This window comes from Entelurus aequoreus, linkage group LG05 (assembly GCF_033978785.1).
Source record: "Entelurus aequoreus isolate RoL-2023_Sb linkage group LG05, RoL_Eaeq_v1.1, whole genome shotgun sequence".
Classification (NCBI taxonomy): Eukaryota; Metazoa; Chordata; class Actinopteri; order Syngnathiformes; family Syngnathidae; genus Entelurus; species Entelurus aequoreus.
Genome location: NC_084735.1, coordinates 23,186,999 through 23,206,104, shown reverse-complemented (window position 1 = coordinate 23,206,104; position 19,106 = coordinate 23,186,999). Strand labels below are relative to the sequence as shown.

The 19,106-nt window shown below is 43.3% G+C and overlaps 1 protein-coding gene across 1 annotated transcript; it reads left to right on the top strand.

Moving 5' to 3' along the window:
• Positions 1 to 425: 425 nt before the first annotated feature.
• On the top strand, positions 426 to 19,036 carry LOC133650325 (major histocompatibility complex class I-related gene protein-like). The gene is made up of 7 exons (XM_062047448.1): positions 426 to 529; positions 3,570 to 3,836; positions 14,051 to 14,329; positions 14,418 to 14,720; positions 14,885 to 14,995; positions 15,123 to 15,140; positions 18,183 to 19,036. The coding sequence occupies exons 1-7, from the start codon at positions 484 to 486 to the stop codon at positions 18,233 to 18,235; spliced, it is 1,077 nt and encodes a 358-aa protein (XP_061903432.1). The 5' UTR covers positions 426 to 483; the 3' UTR covers positions 18,236 to 19,036.
• Positions 19,037 to 19,106: the final 70 nt, after the last annotated feature.

The window sequence follows — 19,106 nt, the reverse complement described above, 5'->3', positions numbered from 1 at the left end:
TACATTGAACACAGGAAGCACAGTCACCAAGTCAAAGTCCTTGTTTGTTAAACATACTTGGCCGATTCTGATAAATCGCCCCCACCCACTTCCTTCCGAGCAAAAGAGATGGGCGATACTACCAAGTTTGACATCGATCCGATACCAAGTGAATGCAAGAACAATATTGCCAAAAACAGACACTTTTTTTAATTTACTTTTTTAGTAATTTACATTTTTCAAGATCATGAATGATCGTCTTAAGAACAAAGAACAAACGAAAAAAATAGTTACACATATTTGTGGACAATTCAGATATTAAGACCATTTTTAAAAAAAATACATTTGGACAACACAGCGACTAGATATTTGTGAAAACTAACATGGAAGAGAGCTGAAAAAGTATCGGTATGACCAGACACCGATACCATAAATGGTCGATACGCCCACTACTCCATCTTGTCACTACTTGAGACGAGAAGGTCTCACACGACCACAAACAATATGAATGTTTTTGTTTTGCTGCTCTTCCTGGGTATCTCATCAGCAGGTGAGCTCGCCTTCACTTCTTGCTGCGTTTTTGCCCCCAAAAGTCGGCACATTTGCTAAATTTACTTGATGTGCGCAGTTAAGACACAAGGTTTCGTTTTCATATTTAGGCGTCAGCTATAACGGTATCGCATGTTATTCTGACAAACGATGAACGTTATTTTTTTTGCAAAAGACCAGAACTTTAATCAGTTAATACTTGAGGATATAAATACACTGGTATTTATGTTATTAATGTAACGATGATAAAAAAATATTACTATTTTTTTATTATTCAGCAATGTGTCCTGCATATTGCATATTTATTAAATTCAGTTTTGAAAAGATTTAAACTACATTAAAGATATCGCTTGTTGCCAGCTGTGTGCCCTTCTTAAAATAAAAAATGCCATCAAATATAATATTTTACATTTTTTGTACATATTTGTGCTACCCCGAATCCCAAGTGTACTTTAGAATTATTATTTTTTAAATAAAACACTTAAAATTATGTCAACATTCACACTTGAAGTATGTCTCTCGGTTTTTACTCAGCCCTGTTTGCCTAACACAGGATTTGGCAACCCAAAATGTTGAAAGAGCCATATTGGACCAAAATAAAAAATTAAAAAATCTGTCTGGAACCGCAAAAAATTAAAAGCCTTATATAAGTGTTATAATGAAGGCAACACATGATTTAAGTGTACTAGCTATATTAGCCTACTGTCAAAAGGACTTTAAAAGTCTTATATAAGTGTTATAGTGAAGGCAACACATGATGTAAGTGTCTATATTAGCTATATTAGCCTACTATCAAAGGCTGACGCAAATCTTTGTTGAAAGAAATGTTGTATTTACACTACCGTTCAAAAGTTTGGGGTCACCCAAACAATTTTGTGGAATAGCCTTCATTTCTAAGAACAAGAATAGACTGTCGAGTTTCAGATGAAAGTTCTCTTTTTCTGCCCATTTTGAGTGTTTAATTGACCCCACAAATGTGATGCTCCAGAAACTCAATCTGCTCAAAGGAAGGTCAGTTTTGTAGCTTCTGTAACGAGCTAAACTGTTTTCAGATGTGTGAACTTAATTGCACAAGGGTTTTCTAATCATCAATTAGCCTTCTGAGCCAATGAGCAAACACATTGTACCATTAGAACACTGGAGTGATAGTTGCTGGAAATGGGCCTCTATACACCTATGTAGATATTGCACCAAAACCCAGACATTTGCAGCTAGAATAGTCATTTACCACATTAGCAATGTATAGAGTGTATTTCTTTAAAGTTAAGACTAGTTTAAAGTTATCTTCATTGAAAAGTGCAGTGCTTTTCCTTCAAAAATAAGGACATTTCAATGTGACCCCAAACTTTTGAACGGTAGTGTACATTTTTATTCTACACATTTTTGCAACATTGGAAATCATTAGTAAAATGGAGGCTTCTCATAGGGTGAGATAACTCCTAGAAATGACTGTTTTAGAATGGCCAAAGGTACAGACGTGTGTGTCCAAGTTTAAGGAAACGGCAGGCTGTCTTCTTTTAATGGATTTATTTCAATCTTTGCAAGCTGGGTAATGTTTGCTGTGGTCTGGAACAACATGGCACACAAACAACTATGAGAAATGCAGCCAATATTACTAATGTGTCATGAGACATGCAAATATAAATTAAATACACAGAGGACATAAGTGAAGGAAATTAAATGAGCTGAAATATACCTACAAATTAGGCATCATAATGCAATATGCACATGCAGTTAGCCTAAATAGCATGTTAGCATCGATTAGCTTGCAGTCATGGATTGATCAAATATGCCTGATAAGCACTCCAACAAATCAATAAAATCAACAAAGCTCACTTTTGTGCATTCACGCACAGCATAAAATGTTTGGTCTACAAAATGAGACAAAGAAGGAGTGGCATAAAGCACTTCTTTCTGTGGCAGCATCAGAGAAAGTTGTACATGTAAACCAGGGGTGTCCAAACTTTTTCCACTGAGGGCCGCACACAGAAAAATTAAAGCATGCGGGGGCCATTTTGCTATTTTTTATTTTCAAACCATAACAAAATACTGTATATGGATTTTTGAATATTTTTTTTACCTTTAGGGCTCCCGGGGATCATAAAGGGTCATGTTACCTGAATATTACATTTGAACTATTATCTTGTTTGTTTTATGCTCTTTAGTCAAAGAAAACGTTGATGTTTTTGTATGACAACATACAAAAACATACGCAATATATATGCAATATTTTCCACATAAAACATTTTAATGTGAAATATTTGAAATAACTGGAGCCTTGAATAGGTTAATAAGTCATTATATCATTGTTATTTTTATTTTTTTTGAGCAATGGCAAAAAAATAGAAATAAAGATAGACAAAAGAAAAAAAACAGCCTGCATGGCAGCTTTGTGTCAACATTGCACCTTTTTCTAGTGAGATTTCACCTCATTCCTCTTTTTTTAATGTTTTTTTTATTTATTTTTGTAATAGCATTTCCAGAATGTGTGGCGGGCCGGGAAACAATTAGTTGCGGGCCGCAATTGGCCCCCGGGCCGCACTTTGGACACCCCTGATGTAAACAAACTACGATGAGTTCAAAGATCGCTGAAATTAGTAGGACAAAACGGTGCTTGCCAAATACTCTCATCAGTGAAGCATGTATAACATAAACAGTGGGATTTCTAACAATTACAAAGGTTTGTGTCATGTTTGTTCTGCTACAGAAAATATATTAAAACAAAAAATATTTTTTTTTTCTTCATCTTTTTTTCCATTTTCGCACATCTCTTAAAGAGGTCCAGGGATCCACTAGGGCGGCGCTAAAGAGCAGCATGTGGCTCTAGAGCCCCACGTTGCTGACCCCCGGCCTAACACATTAAATGTTTTAATTTTGTTCCAGACCAGAGTACTACACAGCAAGTGTGAATTCACCCTAAAACAGTCAAAGTAAAAGAGACCATAACTAAAATCCCATTTCCCACGAATTAGAAATAAACTGTTATTGTGTGCATTTTTCCAACAAGTAGAATTTATTCGAAAATGTCCTCATCCCCTCAGCGAAACATTCTCTCAAATACTTCCTCACCGCAACGTCGGGAATGAAAAACTTCCCAGAGTTTGTGGGCGTGGCCATGGTGGATGACATCCAGGTGGGCTACTGTGACAGCAACATCCAGTCTGCGGAGCCCAAACAGGACTGGATGAAGAAACTGGTCCAGGTTGAGCCCTATCACTTGCACTGGTACAAGTTAAAGTGCTCCGGCAACCAGCAGGTCTTCAGAGCCAAACTTGAGGATTTTAGTCGACGCTTAAACCAATCTGGAGGTGCGTATTTGTGCACTCTTTTATCACAGGGGGCAATTGATCTAATGAGGAGGCGTGACATTTTTTTTTTTACAACGCCACAATTGGAATGAATGGAGACAATATTGCTGCAAGTTGATAGAGAGATGTCGTATTTCAATTTGCACAGTTCTATACTTACACTTAGTCTTTTGAGTGCATAAGTGTGCTCACAAAAATACAGTACACTGTCAGTACCCATTTGTTGCACTGGACACGCTCAAAGTCAGAGCTGGGCAAATATTTTGACTCGGGGGGCCACACTGAGAGAAAAAATGTGTCTGGGGGGCCAAGGTGTATGTGTGTATAAATTATTTATACACATTTAGCTGTAAAAATCTGCTGTACAGTATGTGTGTTTGGGTCCTTTTTTTAGGAAAACTAATACCAAAAGTCACAATGTCCGATAGGGTTCTAAAAACGTTATGACAGACCACCTCAAAAAAAGTAATAGAATTTTACTTTTTTTTTTTTTACTGAATTGGACACCCAAAATGTACATGAAAATAAAGAAAGTGGGATTTACTATATTAAATATGAACAATAAGACACTGAATATAAATAAACATTGATTGATTGATTGATTAACAACATATGAACGTCGTTCCTCTTTTACTTCTCAGACCAAGCAAAACACAACAGCAATTTAAAAAACGGCAAAATATGAATGCAAAGTGTAATAAAGACCTACAATTGGATATATTATCCCGTAAAAATCTGCTTCCACATCTGTTTCTGGCACACGCGTTTCGGGCTGGCTGTTCTGAAAACAAACCCCGCCCACTCTGGTTTGTTCCTCGTCTGAGCTGCTGTGACGTAGATTACCGTAATAACTCTTATAACATCCAAAAGCTCAGATTTTGACCATTTGAAATACTTTCTATAGTTCATATCAAGATACTAGGTGATGGAATTCCTGCTGGGCATTGCTGCCTGACGCACCTCCTCCAGTGCCTTTTGACAGGTGTGCTGTGACACCTCACCGAACACCTATGTGGGCATAAACGGGTCATCAGCTGGGGACCACCATTCATCAACGTTTCGCTCCTTTAACCCCAGACAACTCATGGTGGCGGAGCGATGGCAGGGATGTCTCCCTGCCACCCCCTGCTGATGTCCTAGGTGTTTTCCCCCCAACTCTTATGCTTCCTCCTTAGCCACAGCCAGAAGCTGCCTTTGTCCGCCTCCTCGGCCAGCTCTTTCATGGCTTTCCGATGCCCCGCTCCTGTGCATCCAATGTCTCGGAGTAGGCGGGCAGTTGAGGAACCCACGAACCCCCTACACCCCACTTCCACAGGGCAGATGACAGCTTTCCAGCCAGCCTCCCTGCACTCTGCTGCCAGGTCAGAGTACTTGGCTCGCTTCCGCTCATAAGCAGCCTCCAACCCCCCCTCCCATGGGACAGTGAGTTCGACCAGAAGAACTGTCCTGCAAGCCTCCGACCAGAAGACCAGGTCTGGCCGTAGCGATGTTTCGACGATCTCCCTGGGGAACTGGAGCTGCTTCCCCAGGTCGACCCTCATGCTCCACTCATTTCCTGGTGAGAGGAGTCTCGCTGTAGCTCTCTGGTGGGGGTGTTTGGCACCATCCCCAACCCTCGCGAATTGGATGAGATGTCTGGCTGGAGCGGAAGGTCTGCTATTTACCTCCTTTCTGCAGGTCTCTGACACCTCTGCCAACTTTTTCAAGACTTGGTCGTGTCGCCATCTGTAGCGGCCCTGCGACAACGCTGTCGAGCAGCCCGACAGGATGTGCTGGAGGCTTGCGTTGATGGTGTTGCAGAGGGGACAGGTCTCCTCGGCACCAAACCATTGGTGGAGGTTTCGGGGACAAGGCAAGGTGTCGTACGTTGCTTTGATCAGGAAGCTGAGCCTGGCTTGGGGTATCTTCCACAGGTCAGACCATGACATTGTCCTGTCCGTGAGACCTTCCCACAATGTCCAACGACCTTGCTGGCCCTGGGACACCGCTTTGATGTTTAGGTGTTCCTGCTCATTTCTTGCCACTTCTGCCACCACCATGGCTCTCCGGTCTTCTTTGGAAGCCTTTGACCAGAACAAGGGAGCCTCGCCCCTCCCAAGGCCTGCTCGACCTTCCTGAACTCTGCCGACCACTTCACGGTGCTTCAGCCTGCAGATCGCCGTGTCGACCTCTTCTTGGGCTTTCCACTTTCTTCCTGTTCTTATCTGGGTGCCCGCTGCTCTCACCAGCTGGTCAGTGGATTCCCTCAGCTCCAGCACCAGCCGAGCCTTCTCTTGCTTGTATCCCAGGCTGATGGATCGCAGTGGTAGTTGAAGAGCGTTCCTACCAAAGAGGCCTACGTCTGAGAGGCACCTTGGTAGTCCCAGCCACTTTCTGATGAACGAGTTTGCCACCCCGTCCATCTTGCTTACCACTGAGGAGGGGATTTCGCTCATCTTCAGTGGCCACATCACCCTTTGGTACAGTATGAACTGGTAGCACCATACTTTGTACTTCCCAGGGAGTTGGCTTTGATTGATCTTGGCCAGACCATCTGCGAGCTGCTTCCTCACCGTCTCCCCCATCTGCCTGTCAGAGAGCTCTGCTGTGTAGGTGCGACCCAGGCTACGAACAGGTTGGTCTGCCAGCAATGGAATGTTCTCACCGCCTGCGACAAAGATGGTGTTGTCACTTCTGACTCCTTTCCTGATAGACAGACTGCGTGATTTGGGGGGTTTGATCTTCATCCTGGCCCAGCCCACAAGCTCGTCGATCCTCTTCAGCAGTCTTGTTGTACATGCTGCTGTCTGAAGTATGGTAGTGATATCATCCATGTAGCCTCTCACTGCTGTTAGCCTCTGTCCTGAAGGCAGTTTCACTCCTCCGACCATCTTCCTAGCCCCTATGAGGATGATCTCGAAGGCTGCAACGAACAGGATGGGAGAGATTGAACATCCCATGGCGATGCCTACTTCCAGCTGTTGCCAGCCTGTTGTGAAGTCCTGATGAGTGCAGCACATTTGGAGGTCTCCAAAGTACTTGGCAACCAGGGCTCTGATGCAGACTGGTACGTGGAAGAAGTCCAGGGCGAACTCGATGAGTTGGTGGGGCACAGACCCGTATGCGTTGGCAAGGTCCAGCCACACGACATGCAGGTCACCTCTCTCTCTCTTCGCCCTATGGATCTGCTCCCATATTACTGCAGAGTGTTCCACACAGCCTGGGAAGCCTGGCACGCCTGTCTTCTGGCAGCTGGTGTCGATGTACCTGTTGCTTGTGAGGTAGCTGGTCAACCTTTTGGCCAGGATGGAGAAGAACATCTTCCCTTCGACATTTAGGAGGGCGATGCTCCTGAACTGGCTGATTGTACTGGAGTTCTGCTCCTTTGGGATGAAAACTGTGACCGCTCTTTGCCACTCTGAGGGATGACTCCACCTGCCTTTCATCAGCAACGGTGGATCCCTCAGCACTGTGGTTTGCCACCTGGCTTTGGGTTCCTCTTGTCTGACCTGCGGTTGCAGTGCAATGTTGCTGATGGCCTCTCTCTTTGCACTTTTTCCTTCCCTGGTGGATACGCAAACCTCTGAAGGTGGTCACCTTCTTCCACCCACACCTGCATCTTCTCATGATCCTAGACTCTTTGTCGTTGTCCGTTCCAGTCGTTACCAAGAAATCCGTCTGATTTGGCCCTTCTTCCACCCCGCCTCTCGGAGGGCCATCGGGTTGTTTTTCTTTATTCGTCTTCGTAGTAAGTTTAGGGTGTCCCTTTTACAGGACTAGTGGGTGAGGTAACTAGCCTTCCACTCCCGGTGCAGACTTTCCTGCAGTCATCCAGTCTTTCCTGGTTGTCTTCCAGACTTCCCTGGATGCCAACTGCCCTTTCACAGTAGTCACTGGATGCTTCCAGATTGAACATATCAAGATACTAGGTGATGGAATTCCTGCTGGGCATTGCTGCCTGACGCACCTCCTCCAGTGCCTTTTGACAGGTGTGCTGTGACACCTCACCGAACACCTCTGTGGGCATAAACGGGTCATCAGCTGGGGACCACCATTCATCAATGTTTCGCTCCTTTAACCCCAGAACGTCTCATGGTGGCGGAGCGATGGCAGGGATGTCTCCCTGCCACCCCCTGCTGATGTCCTAGGTGTTTTCCCCCCAACTCTTATGCTTCCTCCTTAGCCACAGCCAGAAGCTGCCTTTGTCCGCCTCCTCGGCCAGCTCTTTCATGGCTTTCCGATGCCCCGCTCCTGTGCATCCAATGTCTCGGAGTAGGCGGGCAGTTGAGGAACCCACGAAGCCCCTACACCCCACTTCCACAGGGCAGATGACAGCTTTCCAGCCAGCCTCCCTGCACTCTGCTGCCAGGTCAGAGTACTTGGCTCGCTTCCGCTCATAAGCAGCCTCCAACCCCCCCTCCCATGGGACAGTGAGCTCGACCAGAAGAACCGTCCTGCAAGCCTCTGACCAGAAGACCAGGTCTGGCCGTAGCGATGTTTTGACGATCTCCCGAAGACTTATGGTAATTTAAAAACAGCACTGCACATCATAATGGCGGCGACAGTTTTGATGTTTTTTTTAATGATTGATTGATTGAAACTCTTATTAGTAGATTGCACAGTTCAGTACATATTCCGTACAATTGACCACTAAATGGTAACACCCGAATATGTTTTTCAACTTGTTTAAGTCGGGGTCCACTTAAAGGCCTACTGAAATGAATTTTTTTTTATTTAAACGGGAATAGCAGATCCATTCTATGTGTCATACTTGATAATTTCGCGATATTGCCATATTTTTGCTGAAAGGATTTAGTAGAGAAAATCGACGATAAAGTTCGCAACTTTTGCTCGCTGATAAAAAAAAGCCTTGCCTGTACCGGAAGTAGCGTGGCGTCACAGGAGCTAGTATTCCTCACAATTCCCCATTGTTTACAATGGAGCGAGAGCGATTCGGACCGAGAAAGTGACGATTACCTCATTAATTTGAGCGAGGATGAAAGATTCGTAGATGAGGAACGTTACAGTGAAGGACTTGAGAGGCAGTGATGGACGTATCTTTTTTCGCACTGACCGTAACTTAGGTACAAGCTGGCTCATTGGATTCCACACTCTCTCCTTTTTCTATTGTAGATCACAGATTTGTATTTTAAACCACCTCAGATACTATATCCTCTTGAAAATGAGAGTCGAGAACGCGAAATGGACATTCACAGTGACTGAACATGTAAATACACGATTAATAATATTCAGCTTTGCGAAGCTAAAAAAAATAGAAGCTAACCTAGCAACGTAGCCAACGTGATAGCATAGCAGTCTCAAATGCAGATAGAAACTAAATTTAAAAAAACCCTGACTGGATGGATAGACAGAAGATCAAAAATACTATTAAACCATGAACATGTAAATACACAATTAATAATATTCAGCTTTGCGAAGCTAAAAAAATAGAAGCTAACCTAGCAGATGCGCTGCCTCTGCCCGGAGTCATAGCTTCGACCAATTCGCTCGGGTAGAAGGTTCCCTGCTCTCCTCTGGCAACAGTAACAATCATTCCGCAAGTTAACATACAAACCCCTTGTTTCGACTTTCACTCCCTCTAAATAGTCATGTTTGTTCGCGATCCGCCAGAGCAGAAGCGGAACCCGGCAGGGCTAATCCGAGGACCTCGCTAAAACCCTAAATTAAACTAAACCTCACTAATTTTGACAGTGTTTTAGCCTTTTTCTTTAAGGTGTAATAAGTGTAATAGTGAATAGTAAATAGTGATTTTAAATTTTGTTTCTTTCATTGTGTTTTATGACCAGCAAACACTGTATCTTAAAGGCCTACTGAAACCCACTACTACCGACCACGCAGTCTGATAGTTTATATATCAATGATGAAATCTTAACATTGCAACACATGCCAATACGGCCGGGTTAGATTAGTAAAATGCAATTTTAAATTTCCCGCGAAATATCCTGCTAAAAATGTCTCGGTATGATGACGTTTGCGCGTGACGTCACGGATTGTAGCAGACATTTTGGGACAGCATTGTGGCCAGCTATTAAGTCGTCTGTTTTCATCGCAAAATTCCGCAGTATTCTGGACATGTGTGTTGGTGAATCTTTTGCAATTTGTTTAATGAACAATGGAGATAGCAAAGAAGAAAGCTGTAGGTGGGAAGCAGTGTATTAGCGGCCGGCTGCAGCAACACAAACACGTAGCGGCTACGTCGTAGCCGGTGTTTCATTGTTTACATTCCCGAACGATGACAGTCAAGCTTTACCATTGGCCTGTGGAGAACTGGGACAACATAGACTCTTACCAGGAGGACTTTGAGTTGGATACACATGCTTGTGGAGATGGGACAACAGAGACTCTTACCAGGAGGACTTTGAGTTGGATACGCGCTACCGTGAGTATGCAGCTGCGGCTTCCAAACATTTGATCGCTTGCCCGTACGTGCGTGCCGCTATGTGCATGTCACGTACGTAACTTTGGGGAAATATATGTGCTGTATGAACTTTGGGGAGGTGAACGGTACTTTGGGCTGTGGGATTGAGTGTGTTGTGCGGGTGTTTGATTTGTATTGGCGGGTTATATGGACGGAAGGGGGGAGGTGTTTGTTATGTGGGATTAATTTGTGGCATATTAAATATAAGCCTGGTTGTGTTGTGGCTAATAGAGTATATATATGTCTTGTGTTTATTTACTGTTTTAGTAATTCCCAGCTGAATATCAGGTCTCACCCGCCTCTTACAGCATCTTCCCTATCTGAATCGCTTCCACTGCCCTCTAGTCCTTCACTCTCACTTTCCTCATCCACAAATCTTTCATCCTCGCTCAAATTAATGGGGAAATCGTCGCTTTCTCAGTCCGAATCGCTCTCGCTTCTTGTGGCCATGATTGTAAACAATGTGCAGATTTGAGGAGCTCCACAACCTGTGACGTCACGCTACTTCCGGTACAGGCAAGGCTTTTTTATCAGCGACTAAAAGTTACAAACTTTATCGTCGATGTTCTCTACTAAATCCTTTCAGCAAAAATATGGCAATATCGCGAAATGATCAAATATGACACATAGAATGGACCTGCTATCCCCGTTTGAATAAGAAAATCTAATTTCAGTAGGCCTTTAATAGACTGTTGGCATGTATACAATTACAGCATGACGAAGTTCGCCGAACAGTAACCATGTAAACAATAAAGTTCACATTGACACAAACAATCGTAGCTTACATTTTTGTTTTAAACACAGTTTTGGTAGCTTTTTTCGAGGAAGTCTCAACATTCAACAGAACACCGGCAATGCGGACCAAGCTGTGATTCCGATTAGGCAGGGAGCGGACCGCCACAATCAGGAGGTCTGGTATATTTCCAGATCACTCGCCACAGGATTCCCTGAGGGTCACTGTGGAATGCCTTCTCCAAGTCCACTAAACACATGTATACTGGTTGGGCGAACGCCCATACACCCTGAAAAAGCATGTCAAGAGTATAGAGCTGGTCCACAGTTCCATGACCAGGATTAAAACCACACTGCTTCTCTTGAATCTGACATTCGACCATCCGGCGGAGCCACCTCTCCAGTACACCTGAATAGACCTTACCAGAAAGGCTGAGCACACTTATGGGGATCCCCACTAACTTTGCTCTTAACACAAAACAAAAACTGATGCCATTGATCCCAAAATCTAACTACCGTATTTTTCGGACTATAAGTCGCAGTTTTTTTCATAGACTTATACTCAGGAGCGACTTATGTGTGAAATTATTAACACATTACCGTAAAATATCAAATAATATTAGTTAGCTCATTCACGTAAGAGACTAGACGTATAAGATTTCATGGGATTTAGCTATTAGGAGTGACAGATTGTTTGGTAAACGTATAGCATGTTCTATATGTTATAGTTATTTGAATGACTCTTACCATATTATGTTACGTTAACATACCAGGCACGTTCTCAGTTGGTTATTTATGCCTCATATAACGTACACTTATTCAGCCTGTTGTTCACTATTCTTTATTTATTTTAAAGGCCTACTGAAATGAATTTTTTTATTTAAACGGGGATAGCCGATCCATTCTATGTGTCATACTTGATCATTTCGCGATAGTGCCATATTTTTGCTGAAAGGATTTAGTAGAGAACATCGACGATAAAGTTCGCAACTTTTGGTCGCTGATAAAAAAAGCCAATACTGTACCGGAAGTAGCGTGACGTCAAAGGTTGAAAGGCTCCTCACATTTCCCCATTGTTTTCAATGCAGCGAGAGCGATTCGGACCGAGAAAGCGACGATTACCCCATTAATTTGAGCGAGGATGAAAGATTCGTGGATGAGGAACGTAAGAGTGAAGGACTAGAGTGCAGTGCAGGACGCATATTTTTTCGCTCTGACCGTAACTTAGGTACAGGCTGGCTCATTGGATTCCACACTCTCTCCTTTTTCTATTGTGGATCACGGATTTGTATTTTAAGTCACCTCGGATACTATATCCTCTTGAAAATGAGGGTCGAGAGCGCGAAATGGACATTCACAGTGACTTTTATCTCCACGACAATACATCGGCGGAACACTTTAGCTACGGAGCTAACGTGATAGCATCGGGCTTAACTGCATATAGAAACAAAAGAAATAAGTCCCTGACTGGAAGGATAGACAGAAAATCAACAATACTTCAACAGACTTCACCCGATCACCGATGCGGTCGGCGGCTAGCGTCGGATAGCGCGTCTGCTATCCACCTCAAAGTCCTCCTGTTTGTGTTGCTGCAGCCAGCCGCTAATACACCGATCCCACCTACAACTTTCTTCTTTGCAGTCTTCATTGTTCATTAAACAAATTGCAAAAGATTCACCAACACCATACTTGCCAACCTTGAGACCTCCAATATCGGGGGGGGGGTGGTTATTTACCGCTAGAATTCACCAACTCGAGTATTTCATATATATTTCATATATATATATATATATATATATATATATATATATATATATATATATATATACATGTATGAAATACTTGACTTTCAGTGAATTCTAGCTATATATATATATTTATTTTATTTACATAAAAGAAATACTTGAATTATCTATCCATTAGAGGGCAGTATTGTCCTGTTTAACTTCTCTGTTCATGACTGAGAAATCATTTCGGCCACCGTGTTCAATGGAGAAGTCTGTTCTACATATTTATAGGCAACATACACCTTCCCCTTCGAACTGTCCTGGATGAACTGAAATTCTTGTTTCCATTCGTTTTGGAACTTGCAAGCGTATTTATATTGTGGGAAAGCGGACGTGAGAATAGGCTGTCTCCACTCAGTCTCAGGTCCGCATTGAGCTGGAGGGGGCGTGGCCTCCAGCTCCGGCTGAATACCGTGAGTTTGTCGGGAGAAAATCTCTGCCGGGAGGTTGTCGGGAGAGGCGCTGAATACCGGGATTCTCCCGCTAAAAACGGGAGGGTTGGCAAGTATGCCAACACAGATGTCCAGAATACTGTGGAATTTTGAGATGAAAACAGAGCTTTTTGTATTGGATTCAATGGCGTCCGAATACTTCCGTTTCAACGTTTGACGTCACGCGCATACGTCATCATACATAGACGTTTTCAACCGGAAGTTTAGCGGGAAATTTAAAATTGCACTTTATAAGTTAACCCGGCCGTATTGGCATGTGTTGCAATGTTAAGATTTCATCATTGATATATAAAATATCAGACTGCGTGGTCGGTAGTAGTGGGTTTCAGTAGGCCTTTAAATTAAAATGCGACTTATACTCCAGTGCGACTTATATATGTTTTTTTCCTTCTTTATTATGCATTTTCGGCAGGTGCGACTTATACTCCGGTGCGATTTATACTCCGAAAAATGTGGTAATCCTATTTGACTATGAAAATCCTTTGTCAAAAACTGCCTTAATGACTATCGCTGTGCACTCAACTTTTTGAGTGCAACATCCGGGTACTGACAGTGCATTGCATTTTGACATGTTTCTCACACTCAAAAGACTAAGTAATATGTGAGTATGCAAATTGAGATGCAGCCCTTGAAACATTTTCAACATGTTTGTGACCCAAATCTGAGAGTCAAACGTTGAACATTCTTATTGTGAAGCAGCAGTGTTAACCATAAAGCAAGCTGAGGATGTCCTGGGCAGTGGTTTGGAACTTCATTGTCTTTGGCGACTTGGTGGGTTCCAAGTAATGATGTTGAGGTGGTCCTGACGATCTTCATCCCTCCCAGGCAGTCACATCTTGCAGAGAATGAACGGCTGTGAAATAGACGACGAGACCGGAGAAGTGACGGGCTTCAATCAGTACGGTTACGACGGCGAAGACTTCATTGCGTTAAACCTGCAGACTTTGACGTGGACGGCCCCGAAACCACAAGCTTTCACCACCAAACTCCTTTGGGACACAGAGACGGCCCGACTTGAATACAACAAGAACTACTACATTTATAGGTGCCCCGAGTGGCTGAAGAAATACGTCCACTATGGGAAGAGTGTCCTACAGAGAAAAGGTGACATTGCAATGGCATGGTGCAGCGCACACACCCGTTGTATGTTTTTTTTTTATCATGTGATGCTATTTGGTGTCTCAATCTGCAGAACTTCCCTTGGTGTCTCTCCTCCAGAAGACTCCCACATCGCCAGTCTGCTGCCATGCCACCGGTTTCTACCCTTACATGGCCATGCTGTTCTGGAGGAGAGACGGTGAAGAGGTCCACAATCATGTGGAACATGGTGAGATCCTCCCCAACCACGACGGAACTTTCCAGATGAGCGTCAACATTAACATGTCGTCCATCCCGGACGCTGAGTGGGGGGAGTACGAGTGCGTGTTTACACTAGATGGCGTCAAGGACCAGTTGGTCATCAAACTGAACAAAACTGAGATCAAAACCAACTGGGGTGAGTCAAGTCAGACATGACCATTGCTGTAGTCAGTAGGACTTTAAAGAAGTTCCTTGTTACTGCAAACGATCTTGTTCATCCTTTCAGCAGTAAGGCCCTTTAACTAAGCTTTCAGGCCATTGGAAGGTTCTCCATGTTTCAAAGTTCTGTCTTCCTTCCAGTTCCTCCCCCAAAGTTTCCCACTGGTCTCGTGTCTGGAGGTGTCTTGGTGCTGTTGCTCCTTCTGGCAGCCGCCATGACTGGACTTTACTTTTGGAGAAGAAAATATAGCGGTGAGCACTCGTGACCGTTTTTGACTGTCACAATAGACTTTATGACAATGGTGATAAGTCAAGTTCAAAGTCCTCTTGTTGTCTGAACAATAATCCTCATGATTATCTCTGTCTTTTTGTCTTCCAGGATTCCAGCTTTCTAACAGTAGGTATACTTTATTATGTACAAACCCCGTTTCCATATGAGTTGGGAAATTGTGTTAGATGTAAATATAAACGGAATACAATGATTTGCAAATCATTTTCAACCCATATTCAGTTGAATATGCTACAAAGACATCATATTTGATGTTCAAACTGATGAACTTTTTTTTTTTGCAAATAATCATTAACTTTAGAATTTGATGCCAGCAACACGTGACAAAGAAGTTGGGAAAGGTGGCAATAAATACTGATAAAGTTGAGGAATGCTCACCAAACACTTATTTGGAACATCCCACAGGTGAACAGGCAAATTGGGAACAGGTGGGTGCCATGATTGGGTATAAAAGTAGATTCCATGAAATGCTCAGTCATTCACAAACAAGGATGGGGCGAGGGTCACCACTTTGTCAACAAATGCGTGAGCAAATTGTTGAACATTTTAAGAAAAACCTTTCTCAACCAGCTATTGCAAGGAATTTAGGGATTTCACCATCTACGCTCCGTAATATCATCAAAGGGTTCAGAGAATCTGGAGAAATCACTGCACGTAAGCAGCTAAGCCTGTGACCTTCGATCCCTCAGGCTGTACTGCATCAACAAGCGACATCAGTGTGTAAAGGATATCACCACATGGGCTCAGGAAAACTTCAGAAACCCACTGTCAGTAACTACAGTTGGTCGCTACATCTGTAGGTGCAAGTTAAAACTCTCCTATGCAAGGCAAAAACCGTTTATCAACAACACCCAGAAACACTGTTGGCTTCGCTGGGCCTGAGCTCATCTAAGATGGACTGATACAAAGGGGAAAAGTGTTCTGTGGTCTGACGAGTCCACATTTCAAATTGTTTTTGGAAACTGTGGACGTCGTGTCCTCCGGACCAAAGAGGAAAAGAACCATCCGGATAGTTATAGGCGCAAAGTTGAAACGCCAGCATCTGTGATGGTATGGGGGTGTATTAGTGCCCAGGACATGGGTAACTTACACATCTGGGAAGGCACCATTAATGCTGAAAGGTACATACAGGTTTTGGAGCAACATATGTTGCCATCCAAGCAACGTTACCATGGACGCCCCTGCTTATTTCAACAAGACAATGCCAAGCCACGTGTTACATCAACGTGGCTTCATAGTAAAAGAGTGCGGGTACTAGACTGGCCTGCCTGTAGTCCAGACCTGTCTCCCATTGAAAATGTGTGGTGCATTATGAAGCCTAAAATACCCCCGGACTGTTGAACAACTTAAGCTGTACATGAAGCAAGAATGGGAAAGAATTCCACCTGAGAAGCTTAAAAAATGTGTCTCCTCAGTTCCCAAACGTTTACTGAGTGTTGTTAAAAGGAAAGGCCATGTAACACAGTGGTGAACATGCCCTTTCCCAACTACTTTGGCACGTGTTGCAGCCATGAAATTCTAAGTTAATTATTATTTGCAAAAAAAAAAAAAGTTTATGAGTTTGAACATCAAATATCTTGTCTTTGTAGTGCATTCAATTGAATATGGGTTGAAAATGATTTGCAAATCATTGTATTCCATTTATATTTACATCTAACACAATTTCCCAACTCATATGGAAACGGGGTTTGTACCTTATACTGTTATTGGCCACGGTGTTATTCAGTACACCTGCATCTAATCATACCCAATAGTCTAGGGATGTGTCTCCAATGGATTCTGTCAGTAATTTTCAATATGTACACTGTGTACTTAGTTCCTAAGTATGCCCATTTTGACAGTTTAGTGCCGTCCCAAATCCATTACTGTCGTGTACTTACCAGAATTAACGATTGCAATATTCCATCCATCCATCCATCCATTTACCGCCGCTTATCCGAGTCCGGGTCGCGGGGGCAACAGTCTAAGCGGAGTTACCCCAACTTCCCTGTCCCCGGCCACTTCCTCTCATTCCACAGTGTGTCCTAGGCCTTCCCTTAGGCCTCCTCTCGGCTGAACATGCCCGAAACACCCCACCAGGGAAACGTCTAGGAGGCATACTGTACGTAGTAGACGCCCGAGCCATCTCAGCTGGCTCCTCTCGACGTGAAGGAGCAGTGGCTCCACTCTTAGTCTCTCCCGGATGACCGAGCTCCTCACCCTATTTTTGAGGGTGATCCCAGACATCCTGCGGAGACAACTCATTTCTGCCGCTTATACTTGTGACCTTGTCCTTTCGATCATTCGGAACCGTATACTGACCGATAATCGAGAGCTTCGCCTTCAGGCTCAGCTCCTTCTTCACCACAACAGACCAATACAGTGACTGCATCACTACCGACGCTGCACCAATCCGTCTGTCAATCTGTTAATGGCCCGTAGCAACGGACCCTGGACCCCGTACCCTCGGAGCAACCCCTAGCCACGACAGTCCCACAACATCCAAAGCCTTGAGGTATTCGGGATTCGGATTGCAATATTTGTCCGCTTTTTTCTTCAGTTTGCTACCTTTCACTACTATGGGTCGCTTCTTTAACTTAGTCCATTTTCTTACGCTATGTAGCCAATATGGCGACTAGTGAGGTGGTAAGACCCCATTACGACACACTTACCATTTTGGTTGTTTTGAGTGCGACATGTACTGACAGTGAAAAGTCAGTGAAATGAGAACATTTTCTTATTTCGTATTCTTCAATTGAGACACAGTCATGGGCTGTGTTTCAAATCGCACACTTCCGATGTCAGCAAAAAAAAACAAGTATCGGCTGACATTGACTTGCACGTAACAACTCAGATAAAAGCTCTAATACAACCAGTCCTACAGCGTGTTGACTTTTACAAAGCTGGACAGCCAGTTAACATCCCAATGTCCTCCAATAAGCACACAAGGTGGGTATTTTCGTATATTTTCGTCAAGTTATTTATAAAAGGTAAACATGATAGGATATAGTCTACTTGGAGCGAGCAGCTACGCAACAGCTAAGCACATGACATCCAGGTACTCAGTGTGAACGCACTTATGCACTCAGAAGGAAAGTGTAAGTACAGAAGTGCTTGAATTGAGACCCACGAATGGTTGGTAGTAGTTCCAAATGTCATCTCTCCTTGCAGTGGGTCTTGAACTCGCGCCCCCACAAGCGCCATCCCGAGCCTTTGCGGAATGAGTCGTGCACACCGGAGGGGTTCCCAACGAAGTCTGTGATGTCTGTGAAAGTACTGAAGGACCGGAATTTTTTGAGGCAGCGATCATGACCGTCATCCATGCCGATGAACATGTCAGGACTGTACATTTCAGGGTTTGATGAAGAAGCACTCTGAATTTTTTTTGTGAGTTTGTTTTTTGTTTTTTACGTGTGCTAATGAGCATAATGAAGTTTCAGTGAATAACAAGTTTTAAAACATTATGTAAATTATGAAAATTATTATATTGTAAAAATGGTGACTATTGAGGCTGGTAAATGTTCAGCTCAGCACACTCACCATTTTGACCATTTTGAGTGCAGCATTCAGGTACTGACAGTGCACTGCATTTTACAGTACACTAGTGCACTCCAAACCCCAGATGTAAATGTGCAGTGGCTTTTATTTTGAAAATCCATTTGCACTTCTTTAAAATCTGTTGTTGTTTTTTTTTTGCTGTTTTGTGATTTATAGCTGATACATCCATATAGTCAGCTCATGTCAATGTAGACCCATCCATTTTCTACCGCTTTTATGATTGTGTTTTTATAAAGCCTTATGAACATATTAAAATATTTTGTATCAAAATGTAATTCTATCTCCTTCGCTGCTCTCATTGCATGACCGTTACTGCTGAGCTGTTGCAACAAGCGACTTCCCGTCTTACAGTAGGAGTGGGCGATACTGTCATGTTTTTGGTATCAATCCGATACTGACACCTGATGTTTCATGATCGCCGATTGATTTTGTGGATTTGCCCCCTTTTTTTTGTGATCATGATTGTAATTTCAATAAAACACTGAACAAACATTTTAGGAAAAAATTGTGAGACCAATTTAAAGTGTACAGAAAAAA